This window comes from Dermacentor albipictus, chromosome 7 (genome assembly GCF_038994185.2).
Source record: "Dermacentor albipictus isolate Rhodes 1998 colony chromosome 7, USDA_Dalb.pri_finalv2, whole genome shotgun sequence".
NCBI lineage: Eukaryota > Metazoa > Arthropoda > Arachnida > Ixodida > Ixodidae > Dermacentor > Dermacentor albipictus.
In genome coordinates this window covers 48,667,740-48,684,542 of record NC_091827.1, presented here as the reverse complement: position 1 = coordinate 48,684,542, position 16,803 = coordinate 48,667,740, and the positions used below count along the sequence as shown (strand labels likewise).

The window sequence follows — 16,803 nt, the reverse complement described above, 5'->3', positions numbered from 1 at the left end:
ATACCCCGAAGCAGCGGAAAAAGTAGCGATTGCGCTTGCCCTTACCAACCGCCCTCTGCTAGGTAGTTTTTGGCGACTGACAATTCGCAGTTCACCACTACGCGCGGGGGCGCATTTCCCCCGAAGCTCTTCAGATTTTAAGGAAAGCTGGTGGACAGCTCTTCCATAGCACCGCGATCATACGGTTTCCTGCGCACGTGGCCACTCCGACCGATGAGCCCCCCCCCCCCCCCCTTAAATTGAACGAGGTAGCACACCGCTTTGCGCGAGAACAGACCCGCCGCGCAGATTCGGAGACCGCCTCTTCGAGTTCGGCACGCTTGTTCAAAACACGCCAGAAAGCTTGGTCAGGTACAATGACATCACCAAGCACTACCAGCTAAGCAGCTGGTCACTTCCCCTCCTCAACCCAAACCGAAACGTCGCCAGGCAGTCGTCTGACAACAACTGCAGACATAAACCCTTCCCCAGTCCGGTGAGATCGCGCCCCTTTTCCCCGCGCAATAGCCGGGTGCTCTTTGCAAATTATGTCAGAAAAATAGGGCGATGCTCTCACACATGTTGGGGGACTGTCGTGTTACATCAGTTAATATGACAGTGGCTCCGGAGGCTCTTGCGTCGAAATGTGCCGCCGCTCTGCGCAGCTCCAAATTCAAGACGCATGATTTGGCTTTCCAGCAGGCCCCAGAGGCGGCGACGAGGCAAGGCCATGAAGTCCCCTCATGGGAGACCTGAGCCCCTGTCGTCAAACTTTGCCGGATTTAAAATAAATTTGATTCCATCCATCCACACAGAATAACATACGTTTCACTAAAGAACAAACTAGAAAAAGAAAAAAACACCCGAACCAAGAATAAAGCATTGCAAATGCCCTTCCACAAACGTAGTCAGGTTCTTGCAAGAGCTTCGCTAAGTTATTTCATTTCATTTTATTATTTGTTTCCACAAGCAAGGAGCTACGTGGTTGTGGCGGAAAAACAAGGGGAAGAAAGCTGCGGAAAAGCAGCTTGACTGGCCCCAGATTCCGTTTATAACGACAGAAGCAGGGCAGGTGGGAAACGTTAATTGAAAAAAAGAGATAAGGGAAAAACGCTGTCATTAACCTTATTTATCTTAATTACCACCGATTATCGTGGGTTCAATTCCACTAAAGGTCGATGATTCGAGTCCCTTAATAAGATTATTTAAATTACCTGTGACTAATTACCTTCACCTTAACATTAATAGTTGTGGGTTCGAGTGCCGTAATAAACTCTATCTTAATCAAACCTGCCTTATCATTTTTGCTATCAAATGTCAGGAGCGAAAGGCCGATGAGGGTTGATAAGGGTTTGTGCTGGTCGCATGAAGTTCCATAACGCTGATAATGACAAGTTGCTGCGTGGAGATGAGCATGTTGCACAGTGCTCACGCATACTCAGACCAGTGGAGTTTCTGCATGAATTTCTTTAATTTCCTTCGGTTCCTTTTTTACAAGGTTGAGCACTGTGCTACGCATAAGTTTGTTTGGCTTATGCCCGCCTTATTTTGTATTGACGAAAAGGGTTAAAGCTAGTAATTTCTGGGAGCGCAGTATTACAGGCGTATGTGACACGTGGAAGTGCTTTATCCCACTTTTTGTGATCCGTTGTGGCGCACATGGAAATCAAATCTGCAGTCATCCTTTACCTATGCCCCGCAGTGGGTTTGAGTCATTTCCCGAGCAATCATCATAGAGGTCCCAGCAGGTGCGAAGCCTTGACAGAAGAAGAAGGCCAAACAGCGGAACGGTTCGGCTCGGCCCGCTGCAACCATGGGTAAGTGAGGTCTACATTCCGCGACTTCACCATTTTTATATTGCTTGCGCTATTCCGGCGCAAGCGTTACTGCCGCCGAACGGCGCGAATCCTATACATGGGCTAATTAAAGAGCAACGCCTATCGGTTACGCTTATGCACCGAGGCTTCTGGCCATGGGTGCCTCGTGAACGATTTTTCTGTGAATGTTGTGGCAGGCGGCGAACAATCAGCATTTTAAAGCGATTAGCATTATTACGGTACTTCATTCACTTTCCGGAAGCTGCCTATTGGCCTGTCTGTGCGTTTAAGCGTGTTCCCGCATACTTGGGTCACTGGGGCGTCCATGGTCTAAGGGTTAGATGATCGGGCAGCTTTATGATAAGCGAAACGTTTTTGAAAGCAAACGTCGGCCCAACTTGGGTCATTGGAATGTGACATCGCACATGTGTCGCTCATAAAGTAAACCATTTTACGCCAACTTTCAGGCTACTCGCCTTGGTTGCTTAGTCACTGTGGTGTTGGGCTGCTAACACGAGGTCGCGGGATCGAATCCCGGCGACGGCGGCCGCATTTCGATGGGGGCGAAATGCGAAAACACTCGTGTACTTAGATTTAGCTGCACGTTAGAGTAGCCCAGGTGGTACAAATTTCCGGAGTCCTCCAATACGGCGTGCCTCATAATCATATATTGTTTGAGCACGTAAAACCCCATAATTTATTAAAACCTCTCAGGCTATTTCATGCCACTTATGTGCTGCTTTTCCATTAGGCACTGACTACCGTCAGGAAACCCGTCGTAATTATCTGTACTGTCGCGAGAGGAAACGACAAACCAATCAGATCTGAGCGAACGGCTGGCTACTATTCAGCAGAAGCAGCCAATAATTCTTCGTCCTCATCATGTAGAGTCGCTGAAAAGAGCGTGATATTATCCGCTCCCGACAAAAACGGCATGGCCTCGATTCCCCAGCGCAAAAGGATAAGAAGGAACTAAGCCAGGAAAGTTCAGTTGCGTGTAAAGCAGCAAGGTGTAAACAAATAAACAAAAACAAGAAAAAGATCTCTATTGCTTGCAGAATACCACAACGTGTGAAGACTTCAGTCGACGCAAGTGATAAGGCTTCAACGCGATGACGTGAACGACGTCAGAGTTAAGCGATCTACGGGTACGATGCCAAGTTTTAGCTGATGGAACTTCGTGGCAATCTATTCTAAGGCGGCACCGAAATCTGTAAGGTCGAAAGTAACGGCGCAATAATTTTTCGGAGCGTTCGCTTTGACGAATAGGAGACCATGCCCCTACAAGATCACCTACATTTTACGTTACGGCTCTGTGGTGGCTGTAGTATAGGGGATCATCATTGCTTTGCTGAAACAAGATATGGAACCCCGCCATCCGCCGTGTCTCTTCAGCACTCTGAAGAATGTAGCTTGTATCTGGCGTGGTCGCAGTAGACGCTGTCGGAAGAGGTATCCCATCCAGCAATGTGACTTCGTGGACGCAAACCAGACGAATAGGGTTAAAGCCAGTCGTTTCCTTGAGCGCAGTATTACAGGCGAAAGTAACACGTGGAAACGCTTTGTCCCAATTTTTGTGATCAGTGGCGGCGCACACGGCAATCAAATCTGCAATCCTTTTATTGAGTCACTCAGTTCAACCATTGGTCTGCGGGTGATACGCAGTTGCTGTATGGTATGGGGTTTCATTGAGCTGTAGGATTTCTCGCAGCAGCTATGCTTATGCTGTGACCGATGAACAGCGATCTGTGATAACTACAGCTGGGGCACCATGGCGGAGCCCGATGTTTTTCTGAAGGAGTTCGCCACATTGGAAGTTGCAGCGTTCTCAACGGCTTGGGTTTCGCAGTGCCGTGTCAAGTAATCGGTGGCTAGAACAATCCAGCGGTTATCAGCAGTTGACTTGGGAAACGGGCCTAGTAAATCATTCGTGACTTATTCAAAGTGTACATGAGCAGCACATACGGGCTCGAGGACATCAGCTGGTTTCATGAGTGGAGCCTTGTGGCGCCTGCAGTCGTGGCATGTTCTGATGCAGTGCTTGACGGTTTAAGTTTTTACCAGTAGTACTTCTGCTTGATCCTCGCAAAAGTATGCTAGAACCCAAGGTGTGCGAAAGATGGTTGGTTGCGGCATGCACGTAAAATGTATTCACGAAGTGTACCAGGGACAAAGAGCTGCTACATGTTCTCTGTAGGATGGAAGTTTCCAGCATAGCGAACGTTGTTAGGAAGAAAAAAAGGTGACAAGTGACGCGTGAACTGATGCAATGGTTTCGGGTGTAGTCCTTTGTGATATTCAATCAGTGTTTTCTGCCCTCAATTGTTGGATTGCTGTGCGAAGAGGTTACAAGATGTAAGCTCAGAAAGGAAGCCCCCATTCCTCCTCAGTATCTGCTGAAGTGGTTTCTATGCGGGCAGGGGAAGACAGCTAGCGTCGGTGTGTTTCTGGCCGGATTGTGAACAATTGTTCCATCAGGTTCCTGTAACTGAAGGCCTCACCTTGCGAGGCAGGTAGAATTATACGGGAAATTATCCAGCCAGCAGAGAGTGTGGTGGTATCCGACGATTCGGAAGGGGCGTCCGTACAAGTTTGGCCGGAACTTCTTTATAGCCTACACGAAGGCCAGACACTCTTTTTCAGTTGTCGAAAACTTTTCTCACCATAGGGCAAAGTGAGGCTCAGAAACACGATCGACAACTGCTCGATATTGCACGAGCGTGTCTTCTAGACCAACGTTGCTATAATCAGTGTGTACTTCTGTGTCGGCTTCTGCGTTAAACAGTCCATGGATCGGTGGTGTCTGCCATAATTGTTGCAGTTCGTGGAAAGCGTGAGATTGATCTGGGCCCTAATTAAAGGTCACATCATCCTTGAGGGGGCGTTATAAGGGTTCGGCATTTTTATAAAAGTAAAGCAGAACACGGCGATAATAAAAATTGCAGTATTGTTTCACTTTGTGACGCGGCTGACGCGCAAGTGTATGAGTGCAATGGCGCCCATGACGCTATCGACCGTCGGTGCACCTTGACGCGTATACACTGTGCGCATCGCCGATCTTATTCAAGACAGGGCTCGCGCTGCCGTGCCATACGCAACAGTCACCGGAGTATAACGCCCCGTTCTAAGCATTCGCTTATTATTTTAATTGCCTTGCTTGGTGTCAGAGGGCACAGGCAAACATGAATGCTTCACACGCAGTGACTGCGGACACACACTGTCGAAAGGCTGGCGTGAGGAGTCGCCTAAGTGAACTTAATGTATACCGGGAACGGCTGGTGGCGAACGCTGTGCACGAAGGCGAGCTTTCGGGAAGAAACTCGGCATCTTGCGTGGGCCAATCTTTCGTTATTGTTTCGCACATTTAATATCTCCGTCTGAGACGATTTAATACAGAAGGCATGTGCTGTCGCTGTTTTGTTTCTTGACATTTATTTGTTGGCTGTCATTCTCAAAATTCCGAGGAATGACTTTGTATAGAGTGTAGGACAAATTATAAGCAACCTTTCTGATATAAGAACACCTTAATGCCGTATAGAATGCTTCGCGGCCTCACACACCACCGATTTGAAGAGCTGGCGAGTTACGCTTGCGCGTAGAATTCGATAGACACACGACTGCTTACGTGGTGGAATGCGAAATCATCATACTGTTTGTGCAGCTCGGAACGTCATGAACGCGCTCATTTTACACAGTCATGACGTGGCGCCACTTCCTCCGCATTGTCTGTGCCGCACGTGCGCAATGACGCAAGGCACTAGGCCACACGTTTAATCAGCGGTAAGGCTGCGACGTGACGTGTGCAATCACGCACGCACTAGGCGCACCTTTAGGAAGCCACAAACGCGGAGCCGCCTCGACATTGGGGAAGCCTGCTCGTCTCGCAACCCGGACGTCCGGGTTCGTTGTGCTTTCCTTCGCAATGGGGGGGACGCTGGTGGTTCGTTCACAATTTATAGCTGGTTTTCAACTTCAAGGGTACTGGTAATACATCTGAGGGCTACTTCGCAATAGCCCAAGATATGCTTCGTGTAATAAATATTGTGAAACGCGGCATATGTCCAGGGACGCATACCCAGTGAACCAAACTGGCACAATGGTCAGTTTTGAGGCGGGCTCCCCCAGGACAGCATGGCCATGCTCTACCCATTTGACCATCGATTAACCAGCGACCCATGTAGGCAGGGCAGAGGTTAGCAGCGGAATTAGCTATGCATAAAATAGCAGATACATACTGATATACCGCAAAGTGGGAACAGATGCTAAAGGATGCAAACAGCAAAAAAAAAAGGGAAGGTGAATGGCGGCACTTAGGGAAGCCTACAAGCCGAGCTGACATACAACCCCTACCCATATGTTGATACACTCTCAATTTCACCGGCCCCATTTCTGTATATCTCTCCAGTTTAATTGCAGACGGCGCTTTAATTGGGTTCCTATAATGAAGGTCAAGTTAGCGCCGCCTTAGGCACTATGGATTTTCGAAATTTCACTTTATCGCCATTACTTTGCTAAGAATATACCCTGCTTAGAAATTATTTGCCTTCGAATGGTACCTGGCGAACGCCCTATAACTTCTATTATACAATCAAATATTCGACATGTATATAACGCATCAACCAAGGTTTTTAAGTATTTTTAAGATCAGCTGACCATTGCCTGTATTTTCGTGCGCAAGGACAGTTGCCAACTGTATGCATTTCAAGCATGGTCTTTAGTTGTAAAAAACAGTGATCTGAAACTATAATGTGAAACTCGTTGATGCTCACGTTGAGAATAAAATGTCTTTTTTTCCTAATTTGATGTTATCTGCGTGCAGTGTGGTTGGAAGAAGATATGAGGTTTAACATGTGCTGGCCCTTTAGGTAGATTTAGCTAATCATTTTCTCATAATATGATATAGAAAAATAATAATAATAATATTTTCATAGGAATAATAATAATTTGACAACCCCGTCTTCAATACCTGTTTTCAACTTTCGCTAAAGTATTCAAAATACTGATTGTTTTAAAGAACTTTGCAACCTGTTAAACCACGCATATCCATTGACCGGTTTCTTGGTTCTTTTGCTTTTCTAGGGGAGGAATCAATGATGTCCGAGGTGTCGCAATCGGGTAAGTAAAACACACATAACGATGCGGCAATCGCAACTTTTACACGACAGTGAGTCACTGTACTATCTCGATTGAACACTGAACATCGAACATTGATTGAACATTCATTGATTGATTGAACATTGATTGAACATAATATCTCGATTGACCATTGTCGTGCACCGGCGCGCTTTTGAGTGCGACACGAGAATACGAAAGTTGCGATTTCAACAATAACATTGTAAATTATTGCAACGTGAGTGACACTAGCTCAAGCCATCCATCCAGATACCCGATTTATGGATGAATGGTTGGCTTTGGTGCTGATTTGGTCGGAAAACTTGAAACGGGCCGCGTAGCCTAGGGCCTCATTGCCATACGACCATTTTTGTGAAGGTTGAATTCCCGCGAGATTTAACGTTACTAACGCCGGACGCCAACGTGTTCATTGACAAGTGCAAAGTCATGAATGCCGCGCTAGGAATTTTGTAGCAAAGAAAGAGTCCTAAATGGTCGCTTTAATAAAAAGTGAATAATTTCATGACGTCATTCAATGATCAATTTTTCTCATCAGCTTTGTGAGTGTAATCACAAATCTATTAAACCAAGTGCGGTGCAGGACCTTGACATCGAAATACCCGCCGTGGTTGCTCAGTGGCTATGGTGTTAGGCTGCTGAGCACGAGGTCGCGGGATCGAATCCCGGCCACGGCGGCCGCATTTCGATGGGGCCAAATGCGAAAACACCCGTGTACTTAGATTTAGGTGCACGTTAAAGAACCCCTGAGGGTCAAAATTTCCGGAGTCCTCCACTACGGCGTGCCTCATAATCAGAAAGTGGTTTTGGCACGTAAAACCCCATAATTTAATTTTGACATCGAAATACGTTTATGGCAATTTTAGGTTGTAATACCTGTGCGAGCAGAAAGACGTACGTGAGCAGTTCCAAGGGGGATGCGTTTTCATTTCGGTGTTCGGACGGGCATGTTGCTCTCACCGCTCTTAATATCGGTCACAGTGAGGGGCTCCGGTATCGCCAGTCGCGGTATTTCGCGCGATTTGTGCCTGTCGACGGTGTGTGCCTGCCGCCTACGAGCGAAAGAATTCTTGGCACAATGCCAAGAACGCGGTGAGTGAAATCAACGGCTTGTGACATGCCTGTGAATTAAATGTGTCTCTTTATTGCTTCTATTCCAGTAGCAATGCCAACGACTTCTGGAAATAAAATGCTCTTCGAATACTTTATAACATAAATTGGGGACTGAAACTTTCCCGCTTGCATGCAGAGGTCATAAATATATGTAATTCCCTCAGTAATCGAAATGAGGCCACGCCACACTCACTCGAAATCAGAATAGACAGCAGTCATGCGCAGCAGCGCTTATGCTGCAACTCACAGTAAAAGAAAGAAAAAAATCCAAAAGGCGTTAGTCTCTTGGTGGTGCGAGGGGACTCAGGATGTAAAATTGAACTGTCCCCTCTACTCTGAGGTCTTTTAACTACTCTTACAAAGACCTCGCATAATTCGAGTGCATTGATGCCACGCAAATAATCTTGAAGTGCAACTGTTAGGATATATATATATATATATATATATATATACAGTGAAAGCTCGTTAATTCGAACTTCAATAATTCGAATTTATGGATAATTCGAACTGTACGATTTGGTCCGGCCAAGCTCCACAGAAGTCTATGTATAAAAAAGTCCGTTAATTCGAACGCGAGAAGGTTCCCTCACGGTTAATTCGAACTACGCTCGCCTGGCACATAGCCAGAGAAACGCGCCTACTGCCTACACACAAGGCTGCATTGCCTCCTAAACGGAGAGAACGGCGAGAGAAGGCAAAATCGGAAAAAAATCTAACCGACGCGGGGTCAGCCAGAAGGCAACGGCGGCTGCCGCCTCTCCATTCTACGTAACCTCCGAGACTTCTTGCCCGTTGCGAATCTCGGAGGCTTTGCAAATCTTGTACAGCTGCTAATGTGCGGAGATGGCACGGCAAGCGCCAAAACACAGCGAATCAAGTACGTCGTAGCTGCGCTTGCAATAAAGAACCGACGAATCAGGGCCTTCGCCACCTTCACATGTTCGGCGTCTTTGTCTCGGCAGTCTTCATCGGTTGTGTACCTCTGTTTTCAGCTTAGGAGGTATCGGCCGTCGCGATTAATTGTGATGGTGTTAAGCCTCGGCTAACGTTCGTTTCTGTGGACATCGGTGATGGCGTGTGCCCGCGGCACACGCCATCACTTTGTGACACGCCAAATTTCTGACATTCCCTACTGCTTCCAAATCGCAGTGTACTGTTGCTCTCCTTCACTTTCGTTAGTTCGAACTTTCGTTAATTCGAACTGAAGCGGCTTCCCCTTGCGGTTCGAATTAACGAGCTTTTACTGTATATATATATATATATATATATATATATATATATATATATATATATATATATATATATATATATATATACACGTTGCGTTCAGAAAGCTGGCAACAGTTGCACGCCGACAGGTCTGGCACTTGTCATACAAAGTTTGGCAGCAGAATTCTCAAAACTGATGAACCGAGAATAACGCCCTTGAATTCAAAAGCTTCAGTGTTCCTATAGGAAACACTTTGAAACCTAGTGATGTCATATTGACATTTGTACTTGTTCTTTTTTTCGGTGACTGCCCACAGCATCCAATCCCGGACGCTGTGGCCACATGTTGACGGAGGCGAAATCCCTGTCCATTACATTGGAGGCATGTTGACGTTGTCAAAATTAATCCCCAGACTTCTACTATACGGCGTACCTCACAAGCAAATCGTGGTTTTGGCACTTAAAAGCCCAGAAGTCTATTGCCGTGACTCCATTTCACCCGACAACGGCTTAGTGTTATCCATCAGTGCAAGACGTGCTGGCAAAGTAGTTCCGATCGCAGCGAGTGTCGTGTACTCTTGTGCGTCTTCGCCTTGTTCTTACCAGTGCGCTGCTTCGCCACCAAGATATCATGGTTAATTACCAACTCCCCAACTTTCCACATTCGTGAATTATTGGGAAGTTCATCGGATGCTATCATTGATTCTATCTGTTGTGTATGTTCTCGCCGCACGTTGATTAATCAGATTGCACACCCGAGAAGAATAGGGCAGCACCTTTCGGAAGGCAGGCGGGCACCGCCGATTACGCTGGAACCTTTGATGAGTAATGCACGAAAGCCAATGTGCTTGACCCGGAGACCACATATTCAACGAAAACTGAATGACTCGCCGCTATCGTTCTGCTAGAGGGTTACTTCATTTTCTTTTTTTCGGGGGGGGGGGGGGTGTGACGGGGGGGGGGGGGGGGCTGGCAGAATTTCACCCGATAAAGAGCTAAATGTGTCTCTCAGTTCTGGCAATGCGTAGTTCTTCAGTGTGGCTAAAATGAGGCGATATAATCGCTCGTTTTACGTCACATCCCTCACATATGCTTACCTCTCGGCCGATTCAGGCTTTTTTGTTGTTATCGTATTGGTGATAACTCCTGGCTCAATGGCCCCGCACGTTACCTTAGGACCTTTGCAAGTACTGGATGATCAGTGATAGCCGTTATAGATGTATATTTGATGAGCTGTACTATTCATTTTTCACTCTCTCTTGTGAAAGAAATATTCTTGAAAATTCATTATCACTATCAGTACCTTCAACAACCTATTGTGCGCTTACGACAGGATAAAGGCCTCTCTCTCCCTGCGATCTTGTCTTACAAAAACTGACAGCATGCCACGCCGGCTAATTCGAAGATTTCATCACGCAGCCTCAGTCTTTATCGTCATCTGCTGCACTTCCTTTCCTTTAGCACCCAAGCTGTAACTCTTAATAGGCGACCGTTTATCCGCCCTACGCATTGCATGACCAGGCCAGCTCCATTTTTTCATTACTCTTAATTTCGACTGCAATATGCGCTACCCCCGTTTGCTTTCTAATCGATATGGCTATCTTCTTGTTTCTTATTTAAACTTCCACCTGGCATTCTTACCTTTTCTGTCGCTGGTTGCGTGGTCCCTCCCAGCGAATAGACGACACCTAACTTGGTCACCAGAGTGTCTTAGACTGTAAACTTCAAGAAAACTCTGCAAACTGCTCGTGTTAGAGCTAGGATACATCACTGTGTCGCGCGCCCAACAAAGTCGTCTGCACTGTTAATTTAACGTGAAAAAATCTTGCACCGATTGTTACGTCCTGCTGTCTTCACAATTGGCGTTCGTATCTTTTTTTTTTTTCAGAGGTGTCTACTGCGAGCGGTAAGTACCGACCGTATTTTGTTTTCCTGTTCCTTAACACATGCAGTTTAACCAAGGTGTTCCTTCACAATATACGAAAGAATTGCGTAAACTCAGACACCTTTGACAACCTTTAGTCATTACCGCGCCTCACTTAAGGGAACAATGATGGCGCAAAGAGACGTGGCTGGCTGAGATGAATAACAGTGAGCAAAAAGCCACACAACGACCAAAGAATACGTCCAACTACTTCGTAACATTAAAGTGCTGCAAATTTCAACTGTGGGTAATCTGCAGGCGGGCAGAATGCGCATACTATTCGCACGCGAAAGGCGGTGGGGGTTCAGGGGGCGGGAACGAGGAGGTGTTCTTGCACTAGGAGGAAGGCACGGCAGCGCGCGTCGGTGCTTGAACTCCACGAGTGGGTCCGTATGTGCCTGCATGGCTGAGCGCCTGTCCGCGCATCCTTTTGTCAACATGACGTGCGGTAGGTTCGGAGGCTATACTCGCCCGATCTGGCTGAGTGCTTCTTGCACGTGACGTTCTCGCGCTTCTGGTTCGCGTTCAAGCGGGATGTAGCACGACAGTGAATTTGCTGGCGGCATCTGCTGCTTTTCCTCGCGAGATTGTTCGGGCAGCGAGTGTCCGCATTCGTCGCGTGAGGTGTGTCCATGTTTGCCTGTGTGCGCGTCGAACCGTGCTTGCTAATTTAGTTAGTGAACGAATGTTTGCAGCTGATTATACGGCTCATAAATCTACCAACCTTTCTGCGTAAAGCTACCTACTAATTTGGTATCACAGTCAATGCGTCCCCTTTATTGCGAAACTCCAATTTCCCAAGTGCAACAAATCCTATTGATTTTTCACCAGGGAATCTTAATGAGAATATTTCTTTGCTTTACACGAATATGAATAGATACACCGAAGTTGAGCCCCTAGCTAAAGTTTTCTCCTAAGTGTAGCAGTAAACTTTCACACGGTCCACCAAAGCATGCATGGTTAGAGGCACTTCAAACGCACATACCACTGTTTTCGTCCGAGTCCGTTGTCAAGCATGTGGGTCGATCTCTGAGGCAGTGAAGCACCAGGAACAGTGGCTCGTACCCGCGTAAGGCAGATGCCTGAAGCACTCAGCAAAGTGACGCAAATATTACGTATACTACTTGGATTCGCGCATACCACATACAGAACAGCATACATTTCAATAAAGAACGAGCACAAAACAAGCATCGGAACCACATGATTGATGTTAAGTCGTCATTGATAACCATATGAAGCACGTAGCGGTTCACGCATACGTTTCCTGTTAAAGATTGCTGTTGCGCAAGCTCCTGCGGTGACGGCAGCTTACGACGAAGGGAGTGACGTCCCTAGACTTGCATATATAAACGAACCAGCCTAGCAACTGATATCGTTATAGCCCCACTATGTGCAGTGCCGCGCTGTCAAAGTTATTGTTACTCGCGTTACAACCATGGATACAAATTACCAATACTGCCAGTACTCTAAAGCAATAAGGTACTGTGCATCCCCCTCATCAGTTGTAGTGGTAGTTTTCAACAGCTTCGCTGCACATCCACTTTCGCAGGGCCGGAATGGCGAGTCAAGTTTGTTTCACTTCCAGAAACAATTGTTGTTAAGTAACCTTTGAAAGTTTGACCTTCACAAATTCACAAATTCACACACGAGAGCGTATAAATTTTTTAGTGTAATTACACAAAGATTTCCTAACGCCAAGGTGTGCCAGTAGACAAAAAATAGTCTGGTTTGTGATTGTGTGCAAACATGAATGAGGAAAATCTCGCGACCTGCTCCCCCGCACTATATATATATATATATATATATATATATATATATATATATATATATATATATATATATATATATATATATATATATATCTTGTGCGTTTGCAACCGTATGGAGTGTTGTGTTGGCATTAGAAGTTCACGTTGTTAGAAATAGCTCCCGAAAGCGAATGTTCATAGTCTGACTTCGCCTCGGTGCTTCTTGCCCAAAAATTTTGCTGAACGTGAAAATAACTTTCTTTTTTGTTCTTTTCAGGTGGGGTAGCGTAAGTCATACTTTCTATCAATGTTGTCTTGAGGAACGCGTATTGATTAATTACTGGGACTGTGTAGTTTTTGTAGAGGCAATAAAAGGGAAGTGACATCGAGAAAATTACATGTAATTTAGGTTGACCAGGAGGTCCTCACAAAAAAAACGTGCTTTGAAACCTTCATGTTCGAACACATTTCTTATTTCTGGGCCGGAACATCAGATGTGTCCGGTTGGGCCAGGAATGAATTCAGGAAGAGCGCTAGTACGAAGCCAGTTTATCGAAAAAAACGCATTCCTCACCAACGCTAGCGATCGCACCCTGTATGCGAAAGTGACTGCGAGCATTACAGAGACCGCAGGGTGGCTAGTAGACGCCAAGCATACGACTCGGCGCCGATGTACAGAACTTTAGGGGCCTTCGTCCTGCCTGTGCACTAACGTCAGCTCTCGCATCGCAAGGGTTGTTTTTCCATCGATTGGAGAGGCTTTCGACCTACAGTGGATACAGTGGCGTAGCCAGAAATTTCGTTCAGGGGGGGGGGGGGGGGGGGGCTGACATTGCAGCTTAACAAGCTTAAGCTCCGGTACTTATCTAGATACATGATAATACGTTTTTCTCGACAACCACTAGACCAAATTTGAACAAGTTTGTTGCATTTAAAATAAAAACTTCAATTATATTCACTTTTAGTTTCGATTTCTTCATTTAGGTTGCCAGTTCTTTATTGAAATTTGGAAAAAAATCACAAATTTTCAGAAAACGAAGCAATCAACTTTAACACTCTCTAATTCAACAATAAAAATAATATCGCAATTCTGCGAAGTGCATCCAATAGTACATCTACAGCGGACAAAATTGATATGTTGCACATAAATCTCAAAAAATTTAGTATTATGGAAATACGGCTTTTGCAGAACCCTTGTACACAACGTAACCAGTTCATGTAATTGACATATCAAATTTGTCCCCTTTGACTGTTATAATAAATGCCGTTTACAAAACCGCGATATCTGTTCTTGATGCAGAGCCATTAGCTTTAAACCTCGTGCTTCTATTCTTATCGAAGTCTCGAATTTTTAAGACATTTAAACAAAATTCAGACCCTAAATCGTAATTCCGCTTCCAACAGACACTAGAACTTATCTTTCTCTCTCAAGTGCAACAAATTTCAAGAACGGCGATCGAAGAGTTATCTCAGAAAAGTGTTTCTGCGTTTTACATGTATTTGAATAGGCCACGTCAGAGTTAGGCCCGAGCTAAAGCTTCCTCTTAAGCAATTTGTCGAGTTCTCAAATACACGAATAATAACTGCATTGCTATTGCCAAAGATGCTGCAAACGAATTCTTGAGCGCTACACACTGTCGAAAGAAGTAAAATATGCATTTTTTCATAACAGAATAGACTCGTATACGCGCCAAAAATTGAGCGTAAAATACCTTATATCATTGCTTCCATGTTTTTGTATATTTTATAAGTAAAGAAAATATCACACGAACCTTAAAACTACATCACTTTGAAACCAGCAGAGCAGTACCATGCCGCTGATATGAAAAATGTGAAGGCCATGAAATGAACAAGTTGATGACAAATGTGTTAATGAAACTTTGTCATTCAATAACCTTGTTCACATTCTTGTACATATGAAACGGCCAGTGAAAAATCTCAATGACGCTGTCATTTGTTCGAATGCATTACGCAGGAGCAGTCGTGTGTCCGGTCGTGTGTCGTGAGTAATTGCATCGAAATTATAGTCGCAACACAGAGCACGTATAAAAAGCGGGAGTTCTACAAAATATACGAGTGCGAGTCAAATGAAAATGAGCCAGTGGGAATACATGGCAAACGGGGTAATTTAAAGTAAAGTCTTCATGAGCATTTAGACATTTCTTCCATTGACTAGCGAGTTGCGTGATTCCTGTCTCATAACGCTCCTTGGGTTGCTGCTTCAAAAAGCCGGCAACTGACTCTTTCACGTCGTAGTCCGACATGAATCTGGTTCCCTTGAGTTGTTTTTGCAGCTGCCCCAGCACTTGGAAGTCGCAAGGCGACAGGTATGAGCTGTGTGGCGGATGTTGCAGCGCTTCCTACTGGAGCGTTGCCATTTTTATATGAACCACATCAGCGACGTGGGGACGGGCATCGTAGTGGAACAAGATGACCCCATTCGTCAATTTTCCACGTTGTGTGTTCTTGATTGAGATTCGCAGCCGATCAGTACTTTCACAATAGCGGAAATATTTGATAGTCTCTCAAGACTTAGCAAATTCTATCTGTAATGTCCCCTGACGGTCAAAAAAAAAACTCACCACCTTTCCGGCGGTAATGGCCTTCTTTGCGTTCTCTGGGGGTGGTGAATTCGAATGTTTCCACTGTAAGCTTTGCCGTCGTTTTTCAGGTTCGAAGTAGTGGCACCATCCTTTGTCCCGGATCACAGTTGCTGACAATAAGTCGTCACCCTCATTATGATACCGGATCAGATGAGTCAAGGTAGCGCCGATCTTCTCCGCCTTCTGGCGGTGGTTCAAAATATTGGGCATCCATTGCGCACACAAGAGCCGATAACCGAGGTTTTCATGAATTATGGCGTGAACCGAACCGTGACCGATGTCCAAACGCTCTGCCAGTTCATCGGTGCTTAGGCTCCGTTCTTGTCTCATCAGATCATCAAGCTTTGGAATTTTGTTGGGGGTGATTGCACGATGGCTTTGGCCCGGTCTTGGATTGTCTTTGCAACTTTCATGTCCTTCTTTGAACCGTTTACTCCAACGCTTCACCGTGGCCAAAGAAACGAAATGTTCAACGAACAGGGCAGCCATACGGCGACAAATTTATTTTTGGGAAATACCTTCAGCTGTCAAAAACCTCGTGGCACCACGCTGCTGAACTTCTGGAGCATCTATTACGTCACGCAACCATGTTCAACCCAGTTTATTAGAGCATTAAAGAACATTCATCCTCACACCTGCGTGTCACTTTTGTAAATGAGAGATGCCTGTGTGCTACGCGCATGCCTCGCAGAGAATGAATCCAACCGTTATCGGGCGGGGTGGCTAGCTAACTTTCATTTCAATCGCCCTCGTACATTATAAATGCAAAGATACAATTGAATATATATACAAATGCGAAGATACAGCTTGATAAAGGGCAAAAAAGTGCCACCAGAAACAAAGTTCACTGCACGTATAAACAAGACCTGGCAACAACATATATAAGTATGGGCATAAGTATCCAATAAATCCACGTATCTAAAAAAAAGTCACTGTATGTAATGCGTCAGACAACGCAAATGAACATGTTGCGCAATCACATATTCACAGAATCTTAGATCCCGCCCCCATTCCATCCAGTCTCCCCGATGTATCGCGCGCGACGGAAGGCGGCGCGCTTGCTCCCCGCTTTTCTCCTTTGCTCACACAAGACTTAGCCACCGTCGTCGGCTCACCCATTCCACTCCCTATCCTCTCAAAGTCAAAGTAGAAAAAATAAACAGGAACGTAGTTACTTTGGCTGGCTATAGTGTCTCGACATGGATGATCTGGTGTAGGGGAAAAAATGTTGATATATTTTTTATTTGACATGATGGCACGAACGAACCACCACAACACTT

The 16,803-nt window shown here is 45.6% G+C and overlaps 1 protein-coding gene across 3 annotated transcripts in view; it reads left to right on the top strand.

Annotated features, from left to right (window-relative positions):
- The first annotated feature begins 1,623 nt into the window (after window positions 1–1,623).
- Window positions 1,624–16,803, top strand: part of LOC139047983 (uncharacterized) — a 76,704-nt gene continuing 61,524 nt past the window's right edge. For 2 of the 3 annotated variants that reach the window (XM_070522222.1, XM_070522220.1), the window contains exons 1-3: window positions 1,624–1,796; window positions 6,876–6,911; window positions 11,137–11,154. In XM_070522222.1, the coding sequence (XP_070378323.1) occupies window positions 1,639–1,796; window positions 6,876–6,911; window positions 11,137–11,154 (212 nt within the window). In that variant the 5' untranslated portion in view covers window positions 1,624–1,638. The remainder of the gene's footprint in view (window positions 1,797–6,875; window positions 6,912–11,136; window positions 11,155–16,803) is intronic. The other variant, XM_070522221.1, reaches the window with a different exon arrangement.